We start from the raw sequence: 27,433 nt of genomic DNA, 5'->3' as shown, positions 1-27,433 counted from the left end.
ATCTTATGTATTATTATCTTAGATTTGATTATCTTATATATTATTATCGTTTATAAACTGGGTGGTTCGAGTCCTGAATGCTTATTGGCTGACAGCCGTGGTATATCAGACCGTATACCACGGGTATGACAAATTTATTTCTAATGATGTTGGTAACCAGTTTATAATAGTAATAAGGCACCTCTGGGGTTTGTGATATATGGCCAATATACCACGGCTAAGGGCTGTATCCAGGCACTCTGCGTTGCGTCGTGCATAGGGTTGCAAAAGGTTGGAAACTTTCAGATACATTTCTGGACATTTTCTGGAAAGTTCACATGGGAAGTTAAGCCCGGGAATTTGGGGAATTTTGAATTTTAAATTCATCAAAAAAGTTAGCTTATAACAGTGATCCTTTTTTGTGGGATACATATAAGGCAATTCTAGGTCTTGTGGCATATTTTGGAGAAACTATCCCCAATTCAATGGAATTGTAACCCTCTGCATGCACAGTGCATTCTTCCATCACATGTACAGCTGATTCTCAAGATCTTGCACACTAATGAGATGCTATTGAGCCCACACTACCTCACTGTCTGAGCCAAGGACTACATGCTTTCTGGTAAGTTTTATATTACAATACTGGGTGGGGTGAATATATTTTATATGACATACTTTATTTGTTGTTATCTAGTAAATAGTAGCCTACAGCAAAGTGTGTTTAAATAATTTCTAACTTGTTAACAATTAGTTAGTTTTTGCTACCATGTGGGTTTAGCTTGCTTGAGCCTGCTAACTGAGTGTTAATTCACCTGTTTCCATACATGTTTAATTTTAAAACATTTATCTTACAAAGGACTTGTTTAATCTAACTGCTTAACTATTTATCTGTACATGGAATTGTATTTGTATTTTTTTAACTCATTTTTTTCTCATCTTTACAGGAAAATGCCACAGGCACTATCTGATGTGTAGAGACATTTCACTGCAGCTAATGTAGAAGGAAAATCTGTGTACATGTGCAAATACTGTGCCAAATCACGTGTAAAGAATGCCACAACAAAGATGCAGAATCATCTGGCCAAGTGCATAAAGTTCCTCAGCGCTCACAACAAGCAACCTCTGACAAAAGTCCCTCTACTTCTTATTCGAGGTGTAAATGATGAATCAGACACCTTATCGATAGCAACAGCTCATGGTCCTCCTGGAATCAGAAGTTCTTTTGACTCAACGGAGGAACGTTGAGAAAGTCAGAGAAATGCTGATGAATGTCTTGCTCGAGCTGTGTATGCAACTGGTTCACCTCTGATGCTCACAGACAATGTGAATTGGAAGAGATTTCTGAATGTTCTCCCAGCATGCACCACTCCAACCAGACATGCTTTATCTACTCATTTCCTGCTTGCAGAGTTCAACAGAGTTCAAGTGAAGGTCAAGCAAATCATAGAGAAAGCAGACTATTGCAATCCTCTCTGATGGGTGGTCGAATGTTCGTGGGCAAGGAATAATTAACTACATCATCTCCACCCTTCAACCAGTATTCTACAAGAGCACAGACACAAGGGACAGCAGACACACAGGTCTCTACATTACAGATGAGCTGAAGGCAGTCGTCAATGACCTTGGACCACAGAAGGTATTTGCACTGGTGACAGACAATGCTGCGAACATGAAGGCTGCTTGGTCTAAAGTGGAGGAGTCCTACCCTCACATCACACCCATTGGCTGTGCTACTCATGCATTGAATCTGCTCCTCAAGGACATCATGGCACTGAAAACAATGGATACACTCTACAAGAGAGCCAAGGAAATGGTTAGGTATGTGAAGGGTCATCAAGTTATGGCAGCAATCTACCTCACTAAGCAAAGTGAGAAGAATAAGAGCACCACATTGAAGCTGCCCGGCAACACCCGTTGGGGTGGTGTTGTCATCATGTTTGACAGTCTCCTGGAGGGGAAGAAGTCTCTCCCAAGAGGATCCTCCTGGATGATGTATTTTGGGAGAGAGTGGTAAGCAGCCTGAAACTCCTGAAACTTATAGCAGTAGCCCTTGCAAGGATTAAGGGAGACAATGCCATCCTGTCTGATGTTCAGACTCTGCTTGCAGATGTTAGAGATGAAATCCGTACTGCCCTGCCCACTTCACTGTTGCTAACCAAGCAGAGGAAACTGCAGTTCTGAAATACAGCAAAAAGCGTGAAAACTTCCGCCTGAAGCCTATACACGCAGCAGCATACATGTTGGACCCCAAGTATGCTGTTAAGAGCATCCTGTCTGGTGCAGAGATCAATAAGGCTTATGGTGTCATCACTACTGTGTCTCGCCACCTTGGCCTGAATGAGGGCAAGGTTCTTGGCAGTCTGGAGAAGTACACTTCCAAGCAAGGGCTTTGGGATGGAGATGCAATATGGCAGTCGTGCCAACATATCTCATCAGCCACCTGGTGGAAGGGACTTTGTGGATCTGAGGCTCTTTCCCCTGTTTTCCCCATCATCCTCCAAATCCCACCAACATCAGCCGCCTCAGAGCGCAACTGGTCCTTGTTTGGGAACACACACACAACAGGCTGACCAATACAAGGGTTGAAAAATTGGTGGCCATCCGGGCAAATTTGATGCTTTTTGAGCCTGACAACGAGCCATCCTCAACAAGGTCGGAAAGTGACAGTGAAGATTAGGCCTCAGAGTCTGTTCAAGAGGTGGACATTGAGGAGGTCCAGGGAGAAGACATGGAAGCCTGAGAGGAAGACAACCAAAGCTTTAGTTTCTACACTATCATTTTACAGATGTATGTTGAAAACGTTTTTGGGAGATGCGATTGATCATTGCGGATCATTCAGTATTCCCTTTATTTTGTTGTTCAGTGGAATCATCCCATGTGAAGAGTCAACTCATTTAATTAAAGTTCAGTTTGTAACTACATTTTATTGATTTTTTTCTATTGGAAGGATTTAATAATTTGCAATTATGTCTACTTATGATACGGTAAAAGGTTTATGTTTCTGTCTCCATATGATATGGTAAATATATCCAATGCAAAAAACATCATAATTTGCATATATTCCCATTAATTCCCATATATTTCCGTTAATTCCCACGGAAAGTTTCCACCTCTGAATGTTTAACCCTAGTCGTGCTTAAGAACAGCCCTAAGCCGTGGTATATTGGCCATATACCACACCTCCCCAGGCCTTATGGCTTAAATATATTATTATGTTATATTGTATTATCTTATATATTATTGAGGGTAATCTGCTACTGCTGTATATGTGGTCTACTGGGCTGGCCATTCAGCCTGTCTGTCTGCCTGTCTGTAGGGTGTAAAGATCAGGCGTAACATAGATTAATTACCTTGTGTTAAGCCCTCTGACTAACACCTTCTGTTTCATAACACCCCTGTCTGCTACACTGCTGTATGCCATGTTTTAACTATATCTGGCTAAAAACACTGGATGAACGGATAATCGATAAAGAGAAACAGAGAGAGATAATAGAGAGATAATAACACTGTATAGTTGAAGTCGGAAGTTTACATACACCTTAGCCAAATACATTTAAACTCAGTTTTTCACAATAACTGACATTGAATCCTAGTAAATATTCCCTGTCTTAGGTCAGTTATGATCACTACTATATTTTAAGAATGTGAAATGTCAGAATAATACGAGAGAGAATTATTTATTTTAGCTTTTATTTCTTTCATCACATTCCCAGTGGGTCAGAAGTTTACATACACTCAATTAGTATTCGGTAGCATTGCCTTCCACAAGCTTCCCAAAATAAGGGTACATTCTGGCCCATTCCTCCTGACAGAGCTGGTGTAACTGAGTCAGGTTTTTAGGCCTCCTTGCTCGCACACGCTTTTTAATTTCTGCCCACAAATTTTCTATAGGATTGAGGTCAGGGCTTTGTGATGGCCACCCCCTTGACTTTGTTGTCCTTAAGCCATTTTGCAACAACTTTGGAAGTATGCTTGGGGTCATTGTCCATTTGGAAGACCCATTTGCGACCAAGCTTTAACTTCCTGACTGATGTCTTGAGATGTTGCTTCAATATATACACATCATTTTCCTTCCTCATGAAGCCATCTATTTTGTGAAGTGCACCAGTCCCTCCTGCAGCAAAGCACCCCCACAACATGATGCTACCACCCCCGTGCTTCACGGTTGGGATGGTGTTCTTCGGCTTGCAAGCCTCCCCCTTTTTCCTCCAAACATAACGATGGTCATAATGGCCAAACAGTTCTATTTTTGTTTCATCAGACCAGAGGACATTTCTCCAAAAAGTACGATCTTTGTCCCCATGTGCAGTTGAAAACCATAGTCTGGCTTTTTTATGGCGGTTATGGAGCAGTGGCTTCTTCCTTGCTGAGCGGCCTTTCAGGTTATGTCGATATAGGACTCGTTTTACTGTGGATATAGATACTTTTGTACCTGTTTCCTCCAGCATCTTCACAAGGTCCATTGGTGTTGTTCTGGGATTGATTTGCACTTTTCGCACCAAAGTACGTTCATCTCTAGGAGACAGAACGCGTCTCCTTCCTGAGTGGTATGACGGCTGCGTGGTCCCATGGTGTTTATACTTGCATACTATTGTTTGTACAGATGAAAGTGGTACCTTCAGGCGGTTGGAAATTACTCCCAAGGATGAACCAGATTTGTGGAGGTCTACAATTTTTTTCTGAGGTCTTGGCTGATTCCTTTTGATTTTCCCATGATGTCAAGCAAAGAAGCACTGAGTTTGAAGGTAGGCCTTGAAATACATCCACAGGTACACCTCCAATTGACTCAAATGTTGTCAATTAGCCTATCAGAAGCTTCTAAAGCCATGACATCATTTTCTGGAATTTTCCAAGTTGTTTAAAGGCACAGTCAACTTAGTGTATGTAAACTTCTGACCCACTGGAATTGTGATACAGTGAATTAAAAGTGAAATAATCTGTCTGTAAACAATTGTTGGAAAAATTACTTGTGTCATACACAAAGTAGATGTCCTAACCGACTTGCCAAAACTATAGTTTGTTAACAAGAAATATGTGGAGCGGTTGAAAAACGAGTTTTAATGACTCCAACCTAAGTGTATGTAAACTTCCGACTTCAACTGTACATAATATTACATTTATAATGTCTTTATTCTTTTGGAACTTCTGTGAGTGTAATGTTTACTGTTCATTTTTATTGTTTATTTCACTTTTATATATACAGAGAGAGAGAGACAGAGAGAGAGACAGAGAGAGAGACAGAGAAAGAGAGAGAAAGAGAGAGACAGAGAGAGAGTGACTGAGAGAGAGAGAGAGAGAGAGAGAAAGACAGAGAGAAAGACAGAGAGAATAGATAAGGAGATAAAAATAGAATAGATACAGAGATAAAGTTACAGAAACAGAGAGAGAGAGAAAGAAAGAGAGAAATAGTTAGTTGGAGAAAGACAAACTGAACAGAGGAACAATGTCCTGGCATCCTGATGCAAATAAAGATCCCTTTCAAGGAGCTCAGAATGGTCTCTCTCTTCCTGTTATCTGTCTGTTATCACTCCTCCTTCCTGTTGCTGAGACAACTAACATCATCCACATTGAATGGTTTTGCATGAACTAGCTCCATACTACACTCTATAAATCCATGAACTAGCTCCATGCTACACTCTATACATTCATGAATTAGCTCCACGCTACACTCTATACATTCATAAACTAGCTCCATGCTACACTAAATACATTCATGAACTAGCTCCACGCTACACTCTACACATTCATGAACTAGCTCCATGCTACACTCTATACATTCATGAACTAGCTCCACACTACACTCTACACATTCATGAACTAGCTCCATGCTACACTCTATACATTCATGAACTAGCTCCACACTACACTCTATACATTCATGAACTAGCTCCATGTTACACTCTATACATTCATGAACTAGCTCCACACTACACTCTACACATTCATGAACTAGCTCCATGCTACACTCTATACATTCATGAACTAGCTCCACACTACACTCTACACATTCATGAACTAGCTCCATGCTACACTCTATACATTCATGAACTAGCTCCACGCTACACTCTATACATTCATGAACTAGCTCCACACTACACTCTATACATTCATGAACTAGCTCCACACTACACTCTACACATTCATGAACTAGCTCCATGCTACACTCTATACATTCATGAACTAGCTCCACGCTACACTCTTTACATTCATCTCAGGGGATATTTGTGGTGTGTATTGCATATTTAAATGTATTTTGGAAGTATAAACTTTGTAGAAAGACAATTTCATCATAGTAAAATTTTTGTTTATATTTATGTTGAACAGGTTGTGGTCAGGTTGTGGTCAGGTTGTGGTCAGGTTGTGTTCAGGTTGTGGTCAGGTTGTGTTCAGGTTGTGGTCAGGTTGTGTTCAGGTTGTGGTCAGGTTGTGTTCAGGTTGTGGTCAGTGTGTGGTCAGGTTGCGGTCAGGTTGTGTTCAGGTTGTGTTCAGGTTGTGGTCAGTGTGTGGTCAGGTTGTGGTCAGGTTGTGTTCAGGTTGTGGTCAGTGTGTGGTCAGTGTGTGGTCAGGTTGTGGTCAGGTTGTTTGTTTTCCTTCTCCTCCACTGAAGAGATGATCATCTGTTTCATCTTTTAAAATGTGTTCAGTCAGGACCAGGCAGTTCGCCAGAGAGGAAGCTGGGAAATTCAAGTGTCGGTATTGGTGGCGGCTCCTCGTCTCTGATTCAGGAGGTCAGTAACCCCACACCCACCCCAACCCCACCCCCAACCCCACACCCAACCCCAACCCCAACCCCAACCCCACCCCAACCCCACCCCAACCCCAACCCCACCCCAACCCCACCCCAACCCCAACCCCCAACCCAACCCCAACCCCAACCCCACCCCCAACCCCAACCCCAACCCCACCCCAACCCCACCCTAACCCCAACCCCAACCCCAACCCCACCCCCACCCTAACCCCACCCCACCCCCAACCCCACCCCAACCCCAACCCCACCCCAACCCCACCCCAACCCCACCCCAACCCCAACCCCAACCCCACCCCAACCCCAACCCCAACCCCACCCCCACACCTAACCCCACCCCCACATCTAACCCCACACCTAACCCCACCCCCACACCTAACCCCACCCCCACACCTAACCCCACCCCCCCACCTAACCCCACCCCCACACCTAACCCCACACCTAACCCCACCCCCCCACCTAACCCCACCCCCACACCTAACCCCACCCCCACACCTAACCCCACCCCCCCACCCCACCCCACCCCCCCACCTAACCCCACCCCCACACCTAACCCCACCCCCACACCTAACCCCACCCCCACACCCACCCCCACATCTAACCCCACCCCCACACCTAACCCCACCTCCACACCTAGCCCCACCCCCACCCTAACCCCACACCTAACCCCACCCCCCCACCCCCACACCTAACCCCACCCCCACACCTAACCCCACCCCCACACCTAACCCCACCCCCACACCTAACCCCACCCCCACACCCACCCCCCCACCTAACCCCACCCCCACACCTAACCCCACCCCCCCACCTAACCCCACCCCCACCCCACCCCACCCCCCCCACCTAACCCCACCCCCACACCTAACCCCACCCCCAAACCCAACCCCACCTGGACTATCTGCATTGTGTTCCCCCCCCCCGCCCTCCAACCCATCTTTTACGCTACTGCTACTCTCTGTTTATCATATATGCATAGTCACTTTAACTATACATTCATGTACATCCTACCTCAATTGGCCCGACCAACCAGTGCTCCCGCACATTGGCTAACCGGGCAATCTGCATTGTGTCCCGACACCCACCACAGGCCAACCCCTCTTTTACGCTACTGCTACTCTCTGTTCATCATATATGCATAGTCACTTTAACCATATCTACATGTACATACTACCTCAATCAGCCTGACTAAACGTTGTCTGTATGTATCCTCTCTACTGTATATAGCCTCTCTACTGTATGTAGTCTCTCTACTGTATATAGCCTCTCTACTGTATATAGCCTCTCTACTGTATATAGCCTCGCTACAGTATATAGCCTGTCTTTTTACTGTTGTTTTTATTTCTTTACTTACCTATTGTTCACCTAATACCTTTAGAAAAAAACCACTAGAAAAAAATAAATCAGTAAATTCAGATTGAAAGTGTAGTTAGAATCAATACAAACCTGATATAGTTCCTAAAACACTCTATATAGATCCTCTGGGGTTTAGAAGGAACAGTTGGACTTCCTTTCTTTCTTTTCCCTGGTGTTAGTGGCTAGGACTTCTCTGTAGCCAATCTTTAGTTACTGGCCCACTAAAACTCTATAGTGATCTCAATCAGCCCAGGACATGAGGCCATTCTCCCTAAATAAAGACTAATGACGATTTTTTCCCCTTATCAATTTAATTCATAGCCTATCAGCGCTCCTTCCTGACAAATGTCCGGTTGGCCGTAGTAGGAGCCACACTCGCTGGGAGGAGAGGATAGAGAATTATTCAGACTGCCTCACATGAGGGATGAAAAATCTATAGTAGCCCCTATGGAAGAAAAAAGCAGAGGCCAATGGAAGCCGATATCATTCTGGACGGAAGGAGGGAGTCAGCACTTAAAACAATGGTCAACAGTGGTCTTATCTTAAAACAATGGTCAACAGTGGTCTTATCTTAAAACAATGGTCAACAGTGGTCTTGTCTTAAAACAATGGTCAACAGTGGTCTTATCTTAAAACAATGGTCAACAGTGGTCTTATCTTAAAACAATGGTCAACAGTGGTCTTATCTTAAAACAATGGTCAACAGTGGTCTTATCTTAAAACAATTGTCAACAGTGGTCTTGTTTTTAGCATCAAGCAGACCCAAGTAGCCCAGGAAAGGGGGTCGGACTCTCACTCACTCTCCCTCTCTGTCTCTCTCTAACTAATACATATTTATAACAGATAACTAAGGAAATGAGGCTCCACATGGCCCTCCGACCGGCTGCACGGTTCAGTGGCCAGACCTATTCACAATAGCCCCGTCACACCTAGATATTTGCGTGTGATCCCCACTAGTGGTAGGCTAGGATTGATTTCAATTCCTTTGACTGAGCAGAAACATTAATGAATACATCACGCCCATTCCTGCAGTAAATGAATGATCATTTTGTCAATCATTGTTAAATGATATACACATATTGTTCCTTGCTGCCCACCCCAAGTCTGTGTGTTTAAGAAAGCCAGCCTGGCAAAGGTGATCTTATTGTATCAGCTGATGAATGGGTACTGTGAAATCTAACAGGAGCTTGCTTGACACTCTGTTTCTGTTTGGGACTGACCCACATCCCCTGGCCCTGTGTTAGGACGCTACTTACTGCTGTGTGGCTAGCAGGCCATACTGCTAGCCACGCTGCTAGGCGAGGCTAAGGCTAGCGTCAGGCCATACTGCTAGCCGCACTGCTAGGCGAGGCTAAGGCTAGCGTCAGGCCATACTGCTAGCCGCACTGCTAGGCGAGGCTAAGGCTAGCGTCAGGCCATACTGCTAGCCGCACTGCTAGGCGAGGCTAAGGCTAGCGTCAGGCCATACTGCTAGCCGCACTGCTAGGCGAGGCTAAGGCTAGCGTCAGGCCATACTGCTAGCCGCACTGCTAGGCGAGGCTAAGGCTAGCGTCAGGCCATACTGCTAGCCGCACTGCTAGGCGTGGCTAAGGCTAGCGTCAGGCCATACTGCTAGCCGCACTGCTAGGCGAGGCTAAGGCTAGCGTCAGGCCATACTGCTAGCCGCACTGCTAGGCGTGAGTTACATAGGGGGGTGACACACCGCTTTTCGTCTTTAATAATTCAAAGACCCCAGCCGTCAATGAGCAAATTAAAAAAGTGCTCTTCGGTTTCACTAATTTCATTGTGTCGACTGAATCTGACCGAAAACATCAGTCACGGTTGTTGTAATGTAGCCGACTTTACTTTCTCAGCTTGACTTGTGACAACCAAGGCAAGAGTTTAGCCTGTACATGTTGAAGAACTGGGGGGGGGGGGGGTTCTAAACTAACATATGGTATTGTCTTAATTTCTCAACACCTGTTGGATAATGTGTTGCTTGTTGGAAAATGCGTTACTTGTTGGATAATGCATTACTAGTTCGAGCCATTAGTCTTTTGGTCCAATGACTCACAGTCTTAACTCTACATAACAAGATGCAGAGCAGGTTGGAACAAGCCCAAAGCTTGTCTGTCGGTTCCGTGTCTGAAGAAACAGTCTACGGATATTTGAGTTACACACAGCAGATGTATGACTTAATACAGGAGTATTGAACCAGGGCCAAAAATATGTGCTCTGTCATGTGTATATTTGGTAATGGGATGTTGTTGTTAACCTGGCCAGGCCTCCGAGATGTTTGCAGAGGGAGGGAATGTGGAACCAGTGGAATTTGAAAAGCAGTCTCACATCTATACTGGTACTGCTGCCCCTGTCACATCTATACAGGTACTGCTGCCCCTCTCACATCTATACTGGTACTGCTGCCCCTCTCACATCTATATGGGTACTGCTGCCCCTCTAACATCTTTACAGGTACTGCTGCCGCTCTCACATCTATACTGGTACTGCTGCCCCTCTCACATCTATACTGGTACTGCTGCCCCTCTCACATCTATACTGGTACTGCTGCCCCTCTCACATCTATACTGGTACTGCTGCCCCTCTCACATCTATACAGGTACTGCTGCCCCTCTCACATCTATACTGGTACTGCTGCCCCTCTCACATCTATACTGGTACTGCTGCCCCTCTCACATCTATACTGGTACTGCTGCCCCTCTCACATCTATACTGGTACTGCTGCCCCTCTCACATCTATACTGGTACTGCTGCCCCTCTCACATCTATACTGGTACTGCTGCCCCTCTAACATCTATACTGGTACTGCTGCCCCTCTCATCTATACTGGTACTGCTGCCCCTCTCACATCTATACTGGTACTGCTGCCCCTCTAACATCTATACTGGTACTGCTGCCCCTCTCACAGCTATACTGGTACTGCTGCCCCTCTCACATCTATACTGGTACTGCTGCCCCTCTAACATCTATACAGGTACTGCTGCCCCTCTCACATCTATACTGGTACTGCTGCCCCTCTCACATCTATACTGGTACTGCTGCCCCTCTCACATCTATACTGGTACTGCTGCCCCTCTCACATCTATACTGGTACTGCTGCCCCTCTCACATCTATACTGGTACTGCTGCCCCTCTCACATCTATACTGGTACTGCTGCCCCTCTCACATCTATACTGGTACTGCTGCCCCTCTCACATCTATACTGGTACTGCTGCCCCTCTCACATCTATACTGGTACTGCTGCCCCTCTCACATCTATATGGGTACTGCTGCCCCTCTCACATCTATACTGGTACTGCTGCCCCTCTCACATCTATACTGGTACTGCTGCCCCTCTCATCTATACTGGTACTGCTGCCCCTCTCACATCTATACAGGTACTGCTGCCCCTCTAACATCTATACTGGTACTGCTGCCCCTCTAACATCTATACAGGTACTGCTGCCCCTCTCACATCTATACTGGTACTGCTGCCCCTCTCACATCTATACTGGTACTGCTGCCCCTCTCACATCTATACTGGTACTGCTGCCCCTCTCACATCTATACTGGTACTGCTGCCCCTCTCACATCTATACTGGTACTGCTGCCCCTCTCACATCTATACTGGTACTGCTGCCCCTCTCACATCTATACTGGTACTGCTGCCCCTCTCACATCTATACTGGTACTGCTGCCCCTCTCACATCTATACTGGTACTGCTGCCCCTCTCACATCTATATGGGTACTGCTGCCCCTCTCACATCTATACTGGTACTGCTGCCCCTCTCACATCTATACTGGTACTGCTGCCCCTCTCATCTATACTGGTACTGCTGCCCCTCTCACATCTATACAGGTACTGCTGCCCCTCTAACATCTATACTGGTACTGCTGCCCCTCTAACATCTATACAGGTACTGCTGCCCCTCTCACATCTATACTGGTACTGCTGCCCCTCTAACATCTATACTGGTACTGCTGCCCCTCTAACATCTATACTGGTACTGCTGCCCCTCTCACATCTATACTGGTACTGCTGCCCCTCTCACATCTATACTGGTACTGCTGCCCCTCTCACATCTATACTGGTACTGCTGCCCCTCTCACATCTATACTGGTACTGCTGCCCCTCTCACATCTATACTGGTACTGCTGCCCCTCTCACATCTATACTGGTACTGCTGCCCCTCTAACATCTATACTGGTACTGCTGCCCCTCTCACATCTATACTGGTACTGCTGCCCCTCTCACATCTATACTGGTACTGCTGCCCCTCTCACATCTATACTGGTACTGCTGCCCCTCTCACATCTATACTGGTACTGCTGCCCCTCTCACATCTATACTGGTACTGCTGCCCCTCTAACATCTATACAGGTACTGCTGCCCCTCTCACATCTATACAGGTACTGCTGCCCCTCTCACATCTATACTGGTACTGCTGCCCCTCTCACATCTATACTGGTACTGCTGCCCCTCTAACATCTATACAGGTACTGCTGCCCCTCTCACATCTATACAGGTACTGCTGCCCCTCTCACATCTATACTGGTACTGCTGCCCCTCTCACATCTATACTGGTACTGCTGCCCCTCTAACATCTATGCTGGTACTGCTGCCCCTCTAACATCTATACTGGTACTGCTGCCCCTCTCATCTATACTGGTACTGCTGCCCCTCTCACATCTATACTGGTACTGCTGCCCCTCTCACATCTATACAGGTACTGCTGCCCCTCTCACATCTATACTGGTATTGCTGCCCCTCTAACATATATACTGGTACTGCTGCCCCTCTCACATCTATACTGGTACTGCTGCCCCTCTCACATCTATACTGGTACTGCTGCCCCTCTCACATCTATACTGGTACTGCTGCCCCTCTCACATCTATACTGGTACTGCTGCCCCTCTCACATCTATACTGGTACTGCTGCCCCTCTCACATCTATACTGGTACTGCTGCCCCTCTCACATCTATACTGGTACTGCTGCCCCTCTCACATCTATACTGGTACTGCTGCCCCTCTCACATCTATACTGGTACTGCTGCCCCTCTAACATCTATACTGGTACTGCTGCCCCTCTCACAGCTATACTGGTACTGCTGCCCCTCTCACATCTATACTGGTACTGCTGCCCCTCTCACATCTATACTGGTACTGCTGCCCCTCTCACATCTATACTGGTTCTGCTGCCCCTCTTCCTCCTATGATTTGGCCACCATTCATTCCGAGGTTCTGAGACCCTAGAATTGTGTTTAGGGTGAAACACATTTCCACTCAAAGTACAGCTCTCATATGGTATCTGACCGTTTCGGACTTATACATGTTTGACGTCTAACCTTTTCCCTCCCCCTTGTTTAGACATGGTTAGATATTGTCTGTGATGCCAGGAACACAGCTAATGGTGTGGCCAGGTCAGTGATATCCTGCCATTTAGGTCTGCTCCCATATGACAGTTGATTTAGGGGCCGGTTTACCTCCAACCATACATTCATCTATTCGAACAAATTAAGTTACGGTAATCTCATTAACATCTACGCCATCAGAGTAACTTATTTTCAAAATGATTCGGCTTCTATTGGCCTATTAACCGGATGATTGAATTACAAGACATATTCTTCACTGGTTATTATCTAACTATAACTCAGTGACTTTGTTACTTATCCATTTGTGTATAGTCTAGACTCCCAACTGTAAATCTACAGTGTAAATATTGTGTAAAGATAATTCCCTTATTTAGGCCGTCAACAGGCAGTTAACCCAGTGTTCCCCGGTAGGCCGGTATTGTAAATTTGAATTTGTTCTTAACTGACTTGCCTAAAAAAATCTAAAAATAAAAAATAAACCAGGTACCAGCAAAACTGAATGTAGAATGCATTTAACAATAAAAAAGCGTTACAAGAAAACCTTTGACAGTAACCAGTCTGGTGTAACAATACAGCCACAGAAAACCTTTGACAGTAACCAGTCTGGTGTATTAATACAGCCACAGAAAACCTTTGACAGTAACCAGTCTGGTGTAACAATACAGCCACAGAAAACCTTTGACAGTAACCAGTCTGGTGTAACAATACAGCCACAGAAAACCTTTTGACAGTAACCAGTCTGGTGTAACAATACAGCCACAGAAAACCTTTGACAGTAACCAGTCTGGTGTAATAATACAGCCACAGAAAACCTTTGACAGTAACCAGTCTGGTGTATTAATACAGCCACAGAAAACCTTTGACAGTAACCAGTCTGGTGTATTAATACAGCCACAGAAAACCTTTGACAGTAACCAGTCTGGTGTATTAATACAGCCACAGAAAACCTTTGACAGTAACCAGTCTGGTGTATTAATACAGCCACAGAAAACCTTTAACAGTAACCAGTCTGGTGTATTAATACAGCCACAGAAAACCTTTGACAGTAACCAGTCTGGTGTATTAATACAGCCACAGAAAACCTTTGACAGTAACCAGTCTGGTGTATTAATACAGCCACAGAAAACCTTTGACAGTAACCAGTCTGGTGTATTAATACAGCCACAGAAAACCTTTGGCAGTAATCAGTCTGGTGTAATAATACAGCCACAGAAAACCTTTGGCAGTAATCAGTCTGGTGTAATAATACAGCCACAGAAAACCTTTGACAGTAACCAGTCTGGTGTAACAATACAGCCACAGAAAACCTTTGACAGTAACCAGTCTGGTGTAATAATACAGCCACAGAAAACCTTTGACAGTAACCAGTCTGGTGTATTAATACAGCCACAGAAAACCTTTGACAGTAACCAGTCTGGTGTAACAATACAGCCACAGAAAACCTTTGGCAGTAACCAGTCTGGTGTAACAATACAGCCACAGAAAACCTTTGGCAGTAACCAGTCTGGTGTATTAATACAGCCACAGAAAACCTTTGGCAGTAATCAGTCTGGTGTATTAATACAGCCACAGAAAACCTTTGACAGTAACCAGTCTGGTGTAACAATACAGCCACAGAAAACCTTTGACAGTAACCAGTCTGGTGTAACAATACAGCCACAGAAAACCTTTGGCAGTAACCAGTCTGGTGTAACAATACAGCCACAGAAAACCTTTGACAGTAACCAGTCTGGTGTATTAATACAGCCACAGAAAACCTTTGACAGTAACCAGTCTGGTGTATTAATACAGCCACAGAAAACCTTTGGCAGTAACCAGTCTGGTGTATTAATACAGCCACAGAAAACCTTTGACAGTAACCAGTCTGGTGTATTAATACAGCCACAGAAAACCTTTGACAGTAACCAGTCTGGTGTATTAATACAGCCACAGAAAACCTTTGACAGTAACCAGTCTGGTGTATTAATACAGCCACAGAAAACCTTTGGCAGTAACCAGTCTGGTGTAACAATACAGCCACAGAAAACCTTTGACAGTAACCAGTCTGGTGTAATAATACAGCCACAGAAAACCTTTGACAGTAACCAGTCTGGTGTAACAATACAGCCACAGAAAACCTTTGACAGTAATCAGTCTGGTGTAATAATACAGCCACAGAAAACCTTTGACAGTAATCAGTCTGGTGTAATAATACAGCCACAGAAAACCTTTGACAGTAACCAGTCTGGTGTAACAATACAGCCACAGAAAACACTTTGACAGTAACCAGTCTGGTGTAATTAATACAGCCACAGAAAACCTTTGACAGTAACCAGTCTGGTGTATTACAATACAGCCACAGAAAACCTTTGACAGTAACCAGTCTGGTGTAACAATACAGCCACAGAAAACCTTTGGCAGTAACCAGTCTGGTGTAACAATACAGCCACAGAAAACCTTTGACAGTAACCAGTCTGGTGTATTAATACAGCCACAGAAAACCTTTGACAGTAACCAGTCTGGTGTATTAATACAGCCACAGAAAACCTTTGGCAGTAACCAGTCTGGTGTATTAATACAGCCACAGAAAACCTTTGACAGTAACCAGTCTGGTGTATTAATACAGCCACAGAAAACCTTTGACAGTAACCAGTCTGGTGTATTAATACAGCCACAGAAAACCTTTGACAGTAACCAGTCTGGTGTATTAATACAGCCACAGAAAACCTTTGGCAGTAACCAGTCTGGTGTAACAATACAGCCACAGAAAACCTTTGACAGTAACCAGTCTGGTGTAATAATACAGCCACAGAAAACCTTTGACAGTAACCAGTCTGGTGTAACAATACAGCCACAGAAAACCTTTGACAGTAATCAGTCTGGTGTAATAATACAGCCACAGAAAACCTTTGACAGTAATCAGTCTGGTGTAATAATACAGCCACAGAAAACCTTTGACAGTAACCAGTCTGGTGTAACAATACAGCCACAGAAAACATTTGACAGTAACCAGTCTGGTGTAATAATACAGCCACAGAAAACCTTTGACAGTAACCAGTCTGGTGTATTAATACAGCCACAGAAAACCTTTGACAGTAACCAGTCTGGTGTAACAATACAGCCACAGAAAACCTTTGGCAGTAACCAGTCTGGTGTAACAATACAGCCACAGAAAACCTTTGGCAGTAACCAGTCTGGTGTATTAATACAGCCACAGAAAACCTTTGGCAGTAATCAGTCTGGTGTATTAATACAGCCACAGAAAACCTTTGACAGTAACCAGTCTGGTGTAACAATACAGCCACAGAAAACCTTTGACAGTAACCAGTCTGGTGTAACAATACAGCCACAGAAAACCTTTGGCAGTAACCAGTCTGGTGTAACAATACAGCCACAGAAAACCTTTGACAGTAACCAGTCTGGTGTATTAATACAGCCACAGAAAACCTTTGACAGTAACCAGTCTGGTGTATTAATACAGCCACAGAAAACCTTTGGCAGTAACCAGTCTGGTGTATTAATACAGCCACAGAAAACCTTTGACAGTAACCAGTCTGGTGTATTAATACAGCCACAGAAAACCTTTGACAGTAACCAGTCTGGTGTATTAATACAGCCACAGAAAACCTTTGGCAGTAACCAGTCTGGTGTAACAATACAGCCACAGAAAACCTTTGACAGTAACCAGTCTGGTGTAATAATACAGCCACAGAAAACCTTTGACAGTAACCAGTCTGGTGTAACAATACAGCCACAGAAAACCTTTGACGGTAATCAGTCTGGTGTAATAATACAGCCACAGAAAACCTTTGACAGTAATCAGTCTGGTGTAATAATACAGCCACAGAAAACCTTTGACAGTAACCAGTCTGGTGTAACAATACAGCCACAGAAAACATTTGACAGTAACCAGTCTGGTGTAATAATACAGCCACAGAAAACCTTTGACAGTAACCAGTCTGGTGTATTAATACAGCCACAGAAAACCTTTGACAGTAACCAGTCTGGTGTAATAATACAGCCACAGAAAACCTTTGACAGTAATCAGTCTGGTGTATTAATACAGCCACAGAAAACCTTTGACAGTAACCAGTCTGGTGTAACAATACAGCCACAGAAAACATTTGACAGTAACCAGTCTGGTGTAATAATACAGCCACAGAAAACCTTTGACAGTAACCAGTCTGGTGTATTAATACAGCCACAGAAAACCTTTGACAGTAACCAGTCTGGTGTATTAATACAGCCACAGAAAACCTTTGACAGTAACCAGTCTGGTGTAACAATACAGCCACAGAAAACCTTTGACAGTAACCAGTCTGGTGTAATAATACAGCCACAGAAAACCTTTGGCAGTAATCAGTCTGGTGTATTAATACAGCCACAGAAAACCTTTGGCAGTAATCAGTCTGGTGTATTAATACAGCCACAGAAAACCTTTGACAGTAACCAGTCTGGTGTATTAATACAGCCACAGAAAACCTTTGACAGTAACCAGTCTGGTGTAACAATACAGCCACAGAAAACCTTTGACAGTAACCAGTCTGGTGTAACAATACAGCCACAGAAAACCTTTGACAGTAACCAGTCTGGTGTAATAATACAGCCACAGAAAACCTTTGACAGTAACCAGTCTGGTGTGACAATGCAGCCACAGAAAACCTTTGACAGTAACCCGTCTGGTGTAACAATACAGCCACAGAAAACCTTTGACAGTAACCAGTCTGGTGTAACAATACATCCACAGAAAACCTTTGACAGTAACCAGGCTGGTGTAATAATACAGCCACAGAAAACCTTTTGACAGTAACCAGTCTGGTGTAAAAATACATCCACAGAAAACCTTTGACAGTAACCAGTCTGGTGTAATAATACAGCCACAGAAAACCTTTGACAGTAACCAGTCTGGTGTAACAATACATCCACAGAAAACCTTTGACAGTAACCAGCCTGGTGTAATAATACAGCCACAGAAAACATTTGACAGTAACCAGTCTGGTGTAATAATACAGCCACAGAAAACCTTTGACAGTAACCAGTCTGGTGTAACAATACATCCACAGAAAACCTTTGACAGTAACCAGCCTGGTGTAATAATACAGCCACAGAAAACATTTGACAGTAACCAGTCTGGTGTAATAATACAGCCACAGAAAACCTTTGACAGTAACCAGTCTGGTGTAATAATACAGCCACATAATAACCAATATTTTCAGTCAGTAGCTGGACAGTTTACTACCTACACAACACAAGACAACACAACACAACACAAGACAACACAACACAACACAAGACAACACAACACAACACAACACAAGACAAGACAACACAACACAACACAACACAAGACGACACAACACAACACAAGACAACACAACACAACACAAGACAAGACAACACAACACAACACAACACAACACAAGACAAGACGACACACCACAAGACGACACACCACAAGACAAGACAACACAACACAACACAACACAACACAAGACAAGACAAGACAACACAACACAACACAACACAACACAACACAACACAAGACAAGACAAGACAAGACAAGACAAGACGACACAAGACAAGACAAGACAAGACGACACAACACAACACAACACAAGACAAGACAACACAACACAAGACAACACAACACAACACAACACAACACAAGACAAGACGACACAACACAACACAACACAACACAACACAAGACAAGACAAGACAAGACAACACAACACAACACAACACAACACAAGACGACACACCACAAGACAAGACAACACAACACAACACAACACAAGACAAGACAAGACAAGACAACACAAGACAAGACAAGATGACACAAGACAAGACAACACAACACAACACAACACAAGACGACACAACACAACACAACACAAGATGACACAACACAACACAACACAAGACAAGACATCCTTAAAGGGAAAATAATTTCAGCATCATCGTGATAATGTGGCCAGTGACACTTTGCTTCTTGAAAGTCCAATATCTTGAAAACTTGACTGCTGCCATGCAACAGATTTGGGGACTGGGGCCTCCGGAGTGGCAGATATCTGACTGGGGCCTCCCGAGTGGCAGATATCTGACTGGGGCCTCCCGAGTGGCAGATATCTGACTGGGGCCTCCCGAGTGGCAGATATCTGACTGGGGCCTCCCGAGTGGCAGATATCTGACTGGGGCCTCCCGAGTGGCAGATATCTGACTGGGTCGCCCGAGTGGCAGATATCTGACTGGGGCCTCCCGAGTGGCAGATATCTGACTGGGGCCTCCCGAGTGGCAGATATCTGATATAACCATGCACTTTGAAGACTGCCACAGCAGCAAATATTATTTTATGTGAAACATCCAGAGAGGCAAACAAACTGGTTCTATGACCACAGAAGAAGAACTGCCCAGATCTGGATAGATGGACACAAAGACATAGAATTGGCCAAATCTGGATAGATAGAGTCATAGATACTCCCTGTATAAGATTCATCAAAAAGCCAAAACTATCTCCGTAAAGGCTTGCTATCTAACTGTAATGCTAAGTTGCTAGCTAACACACCGTGGCGCGTCATGGAGCTACGTAGCTACTCGCAGGGAGGCAGGAAGCTAGGCAGGGAGCTAGGCAGGGAGACAGTCAGGAAGCTAGGTAGGGACACAGGCAGGGAGACAATCAGGAAGCTAGGTAGGGAGACAGGCAGAGAGACAGGCAGAGAGACAGCCAGGGAGGTCAGTAGGGAGACAGGGAGAGAGACAGTCAGGGAGCTAGGTAGGGAGACAGGGAGAGAGTGAGACAGACAGAAAGGCATGGAGACAGTGAGACAGACAGAAAGGCAGGGAGAGAGTGAGACAGACAGAAAGGCAGGGAGAGAGTGAGACAGACAGAAAGGCAGTGAGACAGACAGAACGGCAGGGAGACAGTACAGGCAGAAATGCAGGGAGAGAGTGAGAAAGGCAGGGAGACAGTGAGACAGACAGAATGGCAGGGAGACAGTGAGACAGACAGAACGGCAGGGAGACAGACTGAAAGGCAGGGAGACATTGAGACAGACAGAAAGGCAGGGAGACAGACAGAAAGGCAGGGAGAGAGTGAGACAGACAGAAAGGCAGGGAGAGAGTGAGACAGACAGAAAGGCAGGGAGAGAGTGAGACAGACAGAAAGGCAGGGAGAGAGTGAGACAGACAGAAAGGCAGGGAGACAGTGACACAGGCTGGCTTATAAAAACAGAGGCATCATGGGAATATCAGCCATTTGGAGCATGGCTGTCAGGCCCCATAAAAGGTTAGCACACAGAGGGCTGGCTTGTTGATATGCCAAAGCCCCCAGCTCAGCTGGAACAGTTAATGAGGCCCCTCTCATGTCTCCTCCTCTCCCTCATCCCTTCCTCCCTCTTTCCACAGCCTCCACTTCCTCCTGGGGGGGGGGGGGGAAACAACTGCATGGAGGGAGGGATGGGTTCACTCTCTCTCCTTCTTTCGCTCTCTCTTTCTCTTTCTTTCTCTTTCTTTCACTCTGTCTCTCTCTTTGTCTCTCTCTCTACTCTCTCTCTCTCTCTCCCTCTCTCTCTCTCTCTTTGTTTCTCTCTCTACTCTCTCTCTCACTCTCTCTCTCTCTGTACTCACTCTGTCTCTCTCTACTCTCTCTCTACTCTCTCTGTCTCTCTCTGTCTCTCTCTCTACTCACTCTGTCTCTCTCTCTCTCTCTGTCTCTCTCTCTACTCACTCTGTCTCTCTCTACTCACTCTGTCTCTCTCTACTCTCTCTGTCTCTCTCTCTACTCTCTCTGTTTCTCTCTACTCTCTCTCTACTCAATTCAATTTAATTCAAGGGGCTTTATTGGCATGGGAAACATATGTTAACATTGCCAAAGCAAGTGAAGAAGATAATATGCAAAAGTGAAATAAACAATAAAAATGAACAGTAAACATTATACTCACAGAAGTTCCAAACGAATAAAGACATTACAAATGTCATATTATGTATATATACAGTGTTGTAGCGATGTACAAATGGTTAAAGTACAACAGGGAAAATAAATAAGCATAAATATGGGTTGTATTTACAATGGTGTTTGTTATTCACTGGTTGACCTTTTCTTGTGGCAACAGGTCACACATCTTGCTGCTGTGATTGCACGCTGTGGTATTTCATCCAATGGATATGGGAGTTTATCAAAATTGGATTTGTTTTTCAAATTATTTTTGGGTCTGTGTAATCTGAGGGAAATATATGTCTCTAATATGGTCATACATTTGGCAGGAAGTTAGGAAGTGCAGCTCAGTTTCCACCTCATTTTGTGGGCAGTGAGCACATAGCCTGTCTTCTCTTGAGAGCCAGGTCTGCCTACGGCGGCCTTTCTCAATAGCAAGGCTATGCCCACTGAGTCTGTACATAGTCAAAGCTTTCCTTAATTTTGCGTCAGTCACAGTGGTCAGGTATTCTGCCACTGTGTACTCTCTGTTTATGGCCAAATAGCATTTTAGTTTGCTCAGTTTCTTTTGTAAATTCTTTCCATTGTGTCAAGTAATTATCTTTTTGTTTTCTCATGATTTGGTTGGGTCTAACTGTGTTGCTGTCCTGGGGCTCTGTGGGGTCTGTTTGTGTTTGTGAACAGAGCCCCTGGACCAGCTTGCTTAGGAGACTCTTCTCCAGGTCCATCTCTCTGTAGGTGATGGCTTTGTTATGGAAGGTTTGGGAATCGCTTCCTTTTAGGTGGTTGTAGAATTTAACGGCTCTTTTCTGGATTTTGATAATTAGCGGGTATCGGCCTAATTCTGCATGGATTCTCTCTCTCTCTTTCTCTCTCTCTCTCTCTCGCTCACTCTCCCTCTCCCTCTCCCTCTCCCTCTCTCCCTCCCTCCCTCCCCGTCCTGCTAGCTGTACTGTGACGGGAGCAGAGAGGAGGGTCTGGCTGACAGATTGAAGGGTAGCCTGGGTCACAAGGGTTAAATTGAACAGATCTACCCATTGGCTTTCTGTCTCCTACAACTTCCATTTGTTTCTTTACTAGGCTTTGGCAGTATACCATGTATACCAAGGTATTTGGAAATAGCCAGGGGTTGGTTTTTCAATAGTGTTGAAATTATTTATTTTAAGTTTTTCAATACATTTGAATATTTGTAACTTCTTAAGTATATACCTGCAGTTAACTTGTGCAATACGTTAGGAGATTAATCAGATTGGTGGTTCCAAACTTCTTCCATTTAAGAATGATGGAGGCCACTGTGTTCTTGGGGACCTTCAATGCTGCAGAAATGTTTTGGTACCCTTTCCCAGATCTGTGCCTCGACACAATCCTGTCTCGGCACTCTACAGACAATTCCTTCGACCTCGTGGCTTGGTTTTTGCTCTGACAAGCACTGTCAACTGTGTGACCTTATATAGACAGGTGTGCGCCTCTCCAAATCATGTCCAATTAATATCTAACTAAATGCTTGTGTTCCTAGCTCCAACAGTGCAGTAGTATCTAAATAGATGCGTGTGTTCCTAGTCCTCCTCAACAGTCTGTTCTGTATCTCAGTCCTCCTCTACAGTCTGTTCTGTATCTCAGTCCTCCTGTACAGTCTGTTCTGTATCTCAGTCCTCCTCAACAGTCTGTTCTGTATCTCAGTCCTCCTCAACAGTCTGTTCTGTATCTCAGTCCTCCTCAACAGTCTGTTCTGTATCTCAGTCCTCCTCTACAGTCTGTTCTGTATCTCAGTCCTCCTCTACAGTCTGTTCTGTATCTCAGTCCTCCTCTACAGTCTGTTCTGTATCTCAGTCCTCCTCAACAGTCTGTTCTGTATCTCAGTCCTCCTCAACAGTCTGTTCTGTATCTCAGTCCTCCTCTACAGTCTGTTCTGTATCTCAGTCCTCCTGTACAGTCTGTTCTGTATCTCAGTCCTCCTCAACAGTCTGTTCTGTATCTCAGTCCTCCTCAACAGTCTGTTCTGTATCTCAGTCCTCCTCAACAGTCTGTTCTGTATCTCAGTCCTCCTCTACAGTCTGTTCTGTATCTCAGTCCTCCTCTACAGTCTGTTCTGTATCTCAGTCCTCCTCTACAGTCTGTTCTGTATCTCAGTCCTCCTCTACAGTCTGTTCTGTATCTCAGTCCTCCTCTACAGTCTGTTCTATATCTCAGTCCTCCTCAACAGTCTGTTTTCAGATTGCTTTTTCCTCCACAGTTAGAGAATGTATTAAGACATTTTCAAACAAAAGGATTTCCTCTAGTCAGGGCTCAGGTTCTCTCCCGACCAGGACTCTTCATGTTGTGTAGGGGACAATTCCCTGAGTTGTAAAACCAGGCTCCACAGTTCTCAAACTGGAATTTACTTCTCAACCTTCTCTAATGATTGATTTACTGGGACGCACTACAAGGGAAATGTGATTCAAGTAAGCTTGGCTTTTTTTTCTTCCAATATGAACTGATAAAGTATATAGGATTATATATGATTGTACCGTTTATGAAGATGCTATGTACATCTGAATTCGCAAAGCTTTTTGGTGTGACCAGAGTTTACACATCCTCTTCCTCTGCCTCTTCTACCTCCTACCTTTGCCTCTTCTTCCTCCTCCTCCCTCTTCCTCCTCCTCTCTCTTCCTCTTCTTCCTCCTCCTCTCTCTGCCTTTTCTTCCTCCTCCTCTCTCTGCCTTTTCTTCCTCCTCCTCCCTCTGCCTGTTCCTCCTCTTCCTCTTCCTCCTCCACCTCCCTCTTCCTCCTCCTCCTCTCTCTGCCTCTTCTTCCTCCTCCTCCTCCCTCTGCCTCTGCCTCTTCCTCCCCCTCCTCCCTCTGCCTCTTCCTCCTCTCTCTGCCTCTTCTTCCTCCTCCTCCCTCTGCCTCTTCCTCCTCCCTCTGCCTCTTCCTCCTCCTCCCTCTTCCTCTTCTTCCTCCTCCTCTCTCTGCCTCTTCTTCCTCCTTCTCCCTCTTCCTCCTCCTCCTACTCCTCCTCCCTGTGCCTCTTCCTCCTCCTCCCTCTGCCTCCTCCTACTCCTCCTCCCTGTGCCTCTTCCTCCTCCTCCCTCTGCCTCCTCCTACTCCTCCTCCCTGTGCCTCTTCCTCCTCCTCCCTCTGCCTCCTCCTACTCCTCCTCCCTGCGCTTCTTCCTCCTCCTCCCTCTGCCTCCTCCTACTCCTCCCTCTGCCTCCTCCTACTCCTCCTCCCTGTGCCTCTTCCTCCTCCTCGCTCTGCCTCCTCCTACTCCTCCTCCCTGTGCCTCTTCCTCCTCCTCCCTCTGCCTCCTCCTACTCCTCCTCCCTGTGCCTCTTCCTCCTCCTCCCTCTGCCTCCTCCTACTCCTCCTCCCTGTGCCTCTTCCTCCCCCTCCCTCTGCCTCCTCCTACTCCTCCTCCCTGTGCCTCTTCCTCCTCCTCCCTCTGCCTCCTCCTACTCCTCCTCCCTGTGCCTCTTCCTCCTCCTCCCTCTGCCTCCTCCTACTCCTCCTCCCTGTGCCTCTTCCTCCTCCTCCCTCTGCCTCCTCCTCTCTCTGCCTCTTCTTCCTCCTCCTCCCTCTTCCTCCTCCTCTCTCTGCCTCTTCTTCCTCCTCCTCCCTCTGCCTCCTCCTACTCCTCCTCCCTGTGCCTCTTCCTCCTCCTCCCTCTGCCTCCTCCTACTCCTCCTCCCTGTGCCTCTTCCTCCTCCTCTTCCCTTTTCCTCCGCCTCCTCCAACTCCTCTTCCTGTTTTAAAATAGGATGTCCAGTAACCTCTGGTAATTCCTGGATGACGGAGGCTTTGTGTCAGTAAACTGAGCTCCCTATTAGAATAACCATAGTCCGACTGACAGACCAGGTCACTTTCCCTTCCCACCCCCCCTCAGAACATTACAAATGAGCCATTCCACTCAGGCTGGGCATCAAAGAGCCTCTGCCATATTATCTAGCCTCCATCTTCTGAAGGAAGGGAACCTGAATGGAGTGGGCCTCCCATTCTCCCCTCCATTCTTCTGAAGTTTTTTTATGATGCTTTAATAGGTTGCACTGAAAACATGTCGGAACACGTTTCGACCTCAGAGTGGTTGAAGACTTGGAGCCATATGGAGCCATGTGACAGGCAACAAGTAGAGAGATGTAGAGCCATATGGAGCCATGTGACAGGCAGGAAGTAGAGAGATGTAGAGCCATATGGAGCCATGTGACAGGCAGGAAGTAGAGAGATGTAAAGCCATATGGAGCCATGTGACAGGCAGCAAGTAGAGAGATGTAGAGCCATATGGAGCCATGTGACAGGCAGGAAGTAGAGAGATGTAGAGCCATATGGAGCCATGTGACAGGCAGGAAGTAGAGAGATGTAGAGCCATATGGAGCCATGTGACAGGCAGGAAGTAGAGAGATGTAGAGCCATGTGACAGGCAGGAAGTAGAGAGATGTAGAGCCATATGGAGCCATGTGACAGGCAGGAAGTAGAGAGATGTAGAGCCATATGGAGCCATGTGACAGGCAGGAAGTAGAGAGATGTAGAGCCATATGGAGCCATGTGACAGGCAACAAGTAGAGAGATGTAGAGCCATATGGAGCCATGTGACAGGCAGGAAGCAGAGAGAGAGAGGTAAAGCCACATCACTGTGTCTAACATCTGAGTTACTGTACACATCACTGTGTCTAACATCGGCCTCGATAACTATGGAATCTGTGTATGGTCACTTCACCCTTCACCGACATGTACAAATTACCTCTAACTAACCTGTACCCCCGCACACTGACTCGGTACCTGTACCCCCTGTATATAGCCTCCATATTGACTCGGTACCTGTACCCCCTGTATATAGCCTCCACATTGACTCGGTACCGGTACCCCCTGTATATAGCCTCCACACTGACTCGGTACCGGTACCCCCTGTATATAGCCTCCACACTGACTCGGTACCGGTACCCCCCTGTATATAGCCTTGTTATCGTTATGTTATTGTGTTACTTTTTAGTATTTTTTTAACTTTAGTTTATTTGGTAAATATTTTCTTAACTCTTATTGAACTGCGCTGTTGGTTAAGGGCTTGTAAGTGAGCATTTCACGTTAAGGTCTACACTTGTTGTATGTGACAAATAAAGTTTGATTTGATTTCAGATGGAGTGAATAACAGACTAGGTTTGGGGTCGGCCTCGATAACTATGGAGTCTGTGAGATGAGATGAACAACAGACTAGGTTTGGGGTCGACCTCGATAACTATGGAGTCTGTGAGATGAGGTGAATAACAGACTAGGTTTGGGGTCGGCCTCGATAACTATGGAGTCTGTGAGATGAGGTGAATAACAGACTAGGTTTGGGGTCGACCTCGATAACTATGGAGTCTGTGAGATGAGGTGAATAACAGACTAGGTTTGGGGTCGGCCTCGATAACTATGGAGTCTGTGAGATGAGGTGAATAACAGACTAGGTTTGGGGTCGACCTCGATAACTATGGAGTCTGTGAGATGAGGTGAACAACAGACTAGGTTTAGGGTCGACCTCGATAACTATGGAGTCTGTGAGATGAGGTGAATAACAGACTAGGTTTGGGGTCGGCCTCGATAACTATGGAGTCTGTGAGATGAGGTGAATAACAGACTAGGTTTGGGGTCGACCTCGATAACTATGGAGTCTGTGAGATGAGGTGAACAACAGACTAGGTTTAGGGTCGACCTCGATAACTATGGAGTCTGTGAGATGAGGTGAATAACAGACTAGGTTTGGGGTCGACCTCGATAACTATGGAGTCTGTGAGATGAGGTGAATAACACTAGGTTTGGGGTCGACCTCGATAACTATGGAGTCTGTGAGATGAGGTGAATAACACTAGGTTTGGGGTCGACCTCGATAACTATGGAGTCTGTGAGATGGAGTGAACAACAGTTGTAGCAGAAGTTGCATCAGACAGTGTACTGGAATAACAAATGGGTAGTTATTAGGAAGTGGTGTGTTTGACTGAGCAGTTTTTGGATCCAAAATGGTCACCGACCCCCTGCTTTGATGCCCGACCCTCCACTAGTTAGCTGCCACAGAGGCCATATGAATAGCCAGAATGGCAGGGAGTGTCTCTGTTCTCTATAAAATCCTGGGCTGAATGGAAGCC

At 45.5% G+C, this 27,433-nt stretch overlaps 1 protein-coding gene across 4 annotated transcripts in view; it reads left to right on the top strand.

The window, feature by feature from the left end:
- The window catches only part of LOC139577321 (AT-rich interactive domain-containing protein 3A-like), a 223,627-nt gene that overhangs the window by 47,573 nt on the left and 148,621 nt on the right, over window positions 1-27,433 (top strand). For 2 of the 4 annotated variants that reach the window (XM_071404341.1, XM_071404340.1), the window contains exon 3: window positions 6,624-6,707. The exons of the other annotated variants lie outside the window; for them this stretch is intronic. In XM_071404341.1, the coding sequence (XP_071260442.1) occupies window positions 6,624-6,707 (84 nt within the window). The remainder of the gene's footprint in view (window positions 1-6,623; window positions 6,708-27,433) is intronic. 4 annotated transcript variants of the gene reach the window in all.

The sequence above is a fragment of the Salvelinus alpinus genome, chromosome 5 (genome assembly GCF_045679555.1).
Source record: "Salvelinus alpinus chromosome 5, SLU_Salpinus.1, whole genome shotgun sequence".
In the NCBI taxonomy this organism is placed as follows: Eukaryota; Metazoa; Chordata; class Actinopteri; order Salmoniformes; family Salmonidae; genus Salvelinus; species Salvelinus alpinus.
Note: the sequence above shows the minus strand (reverse complement) of the source record. Positions and strands in the feature narration are given on the sequence as shown.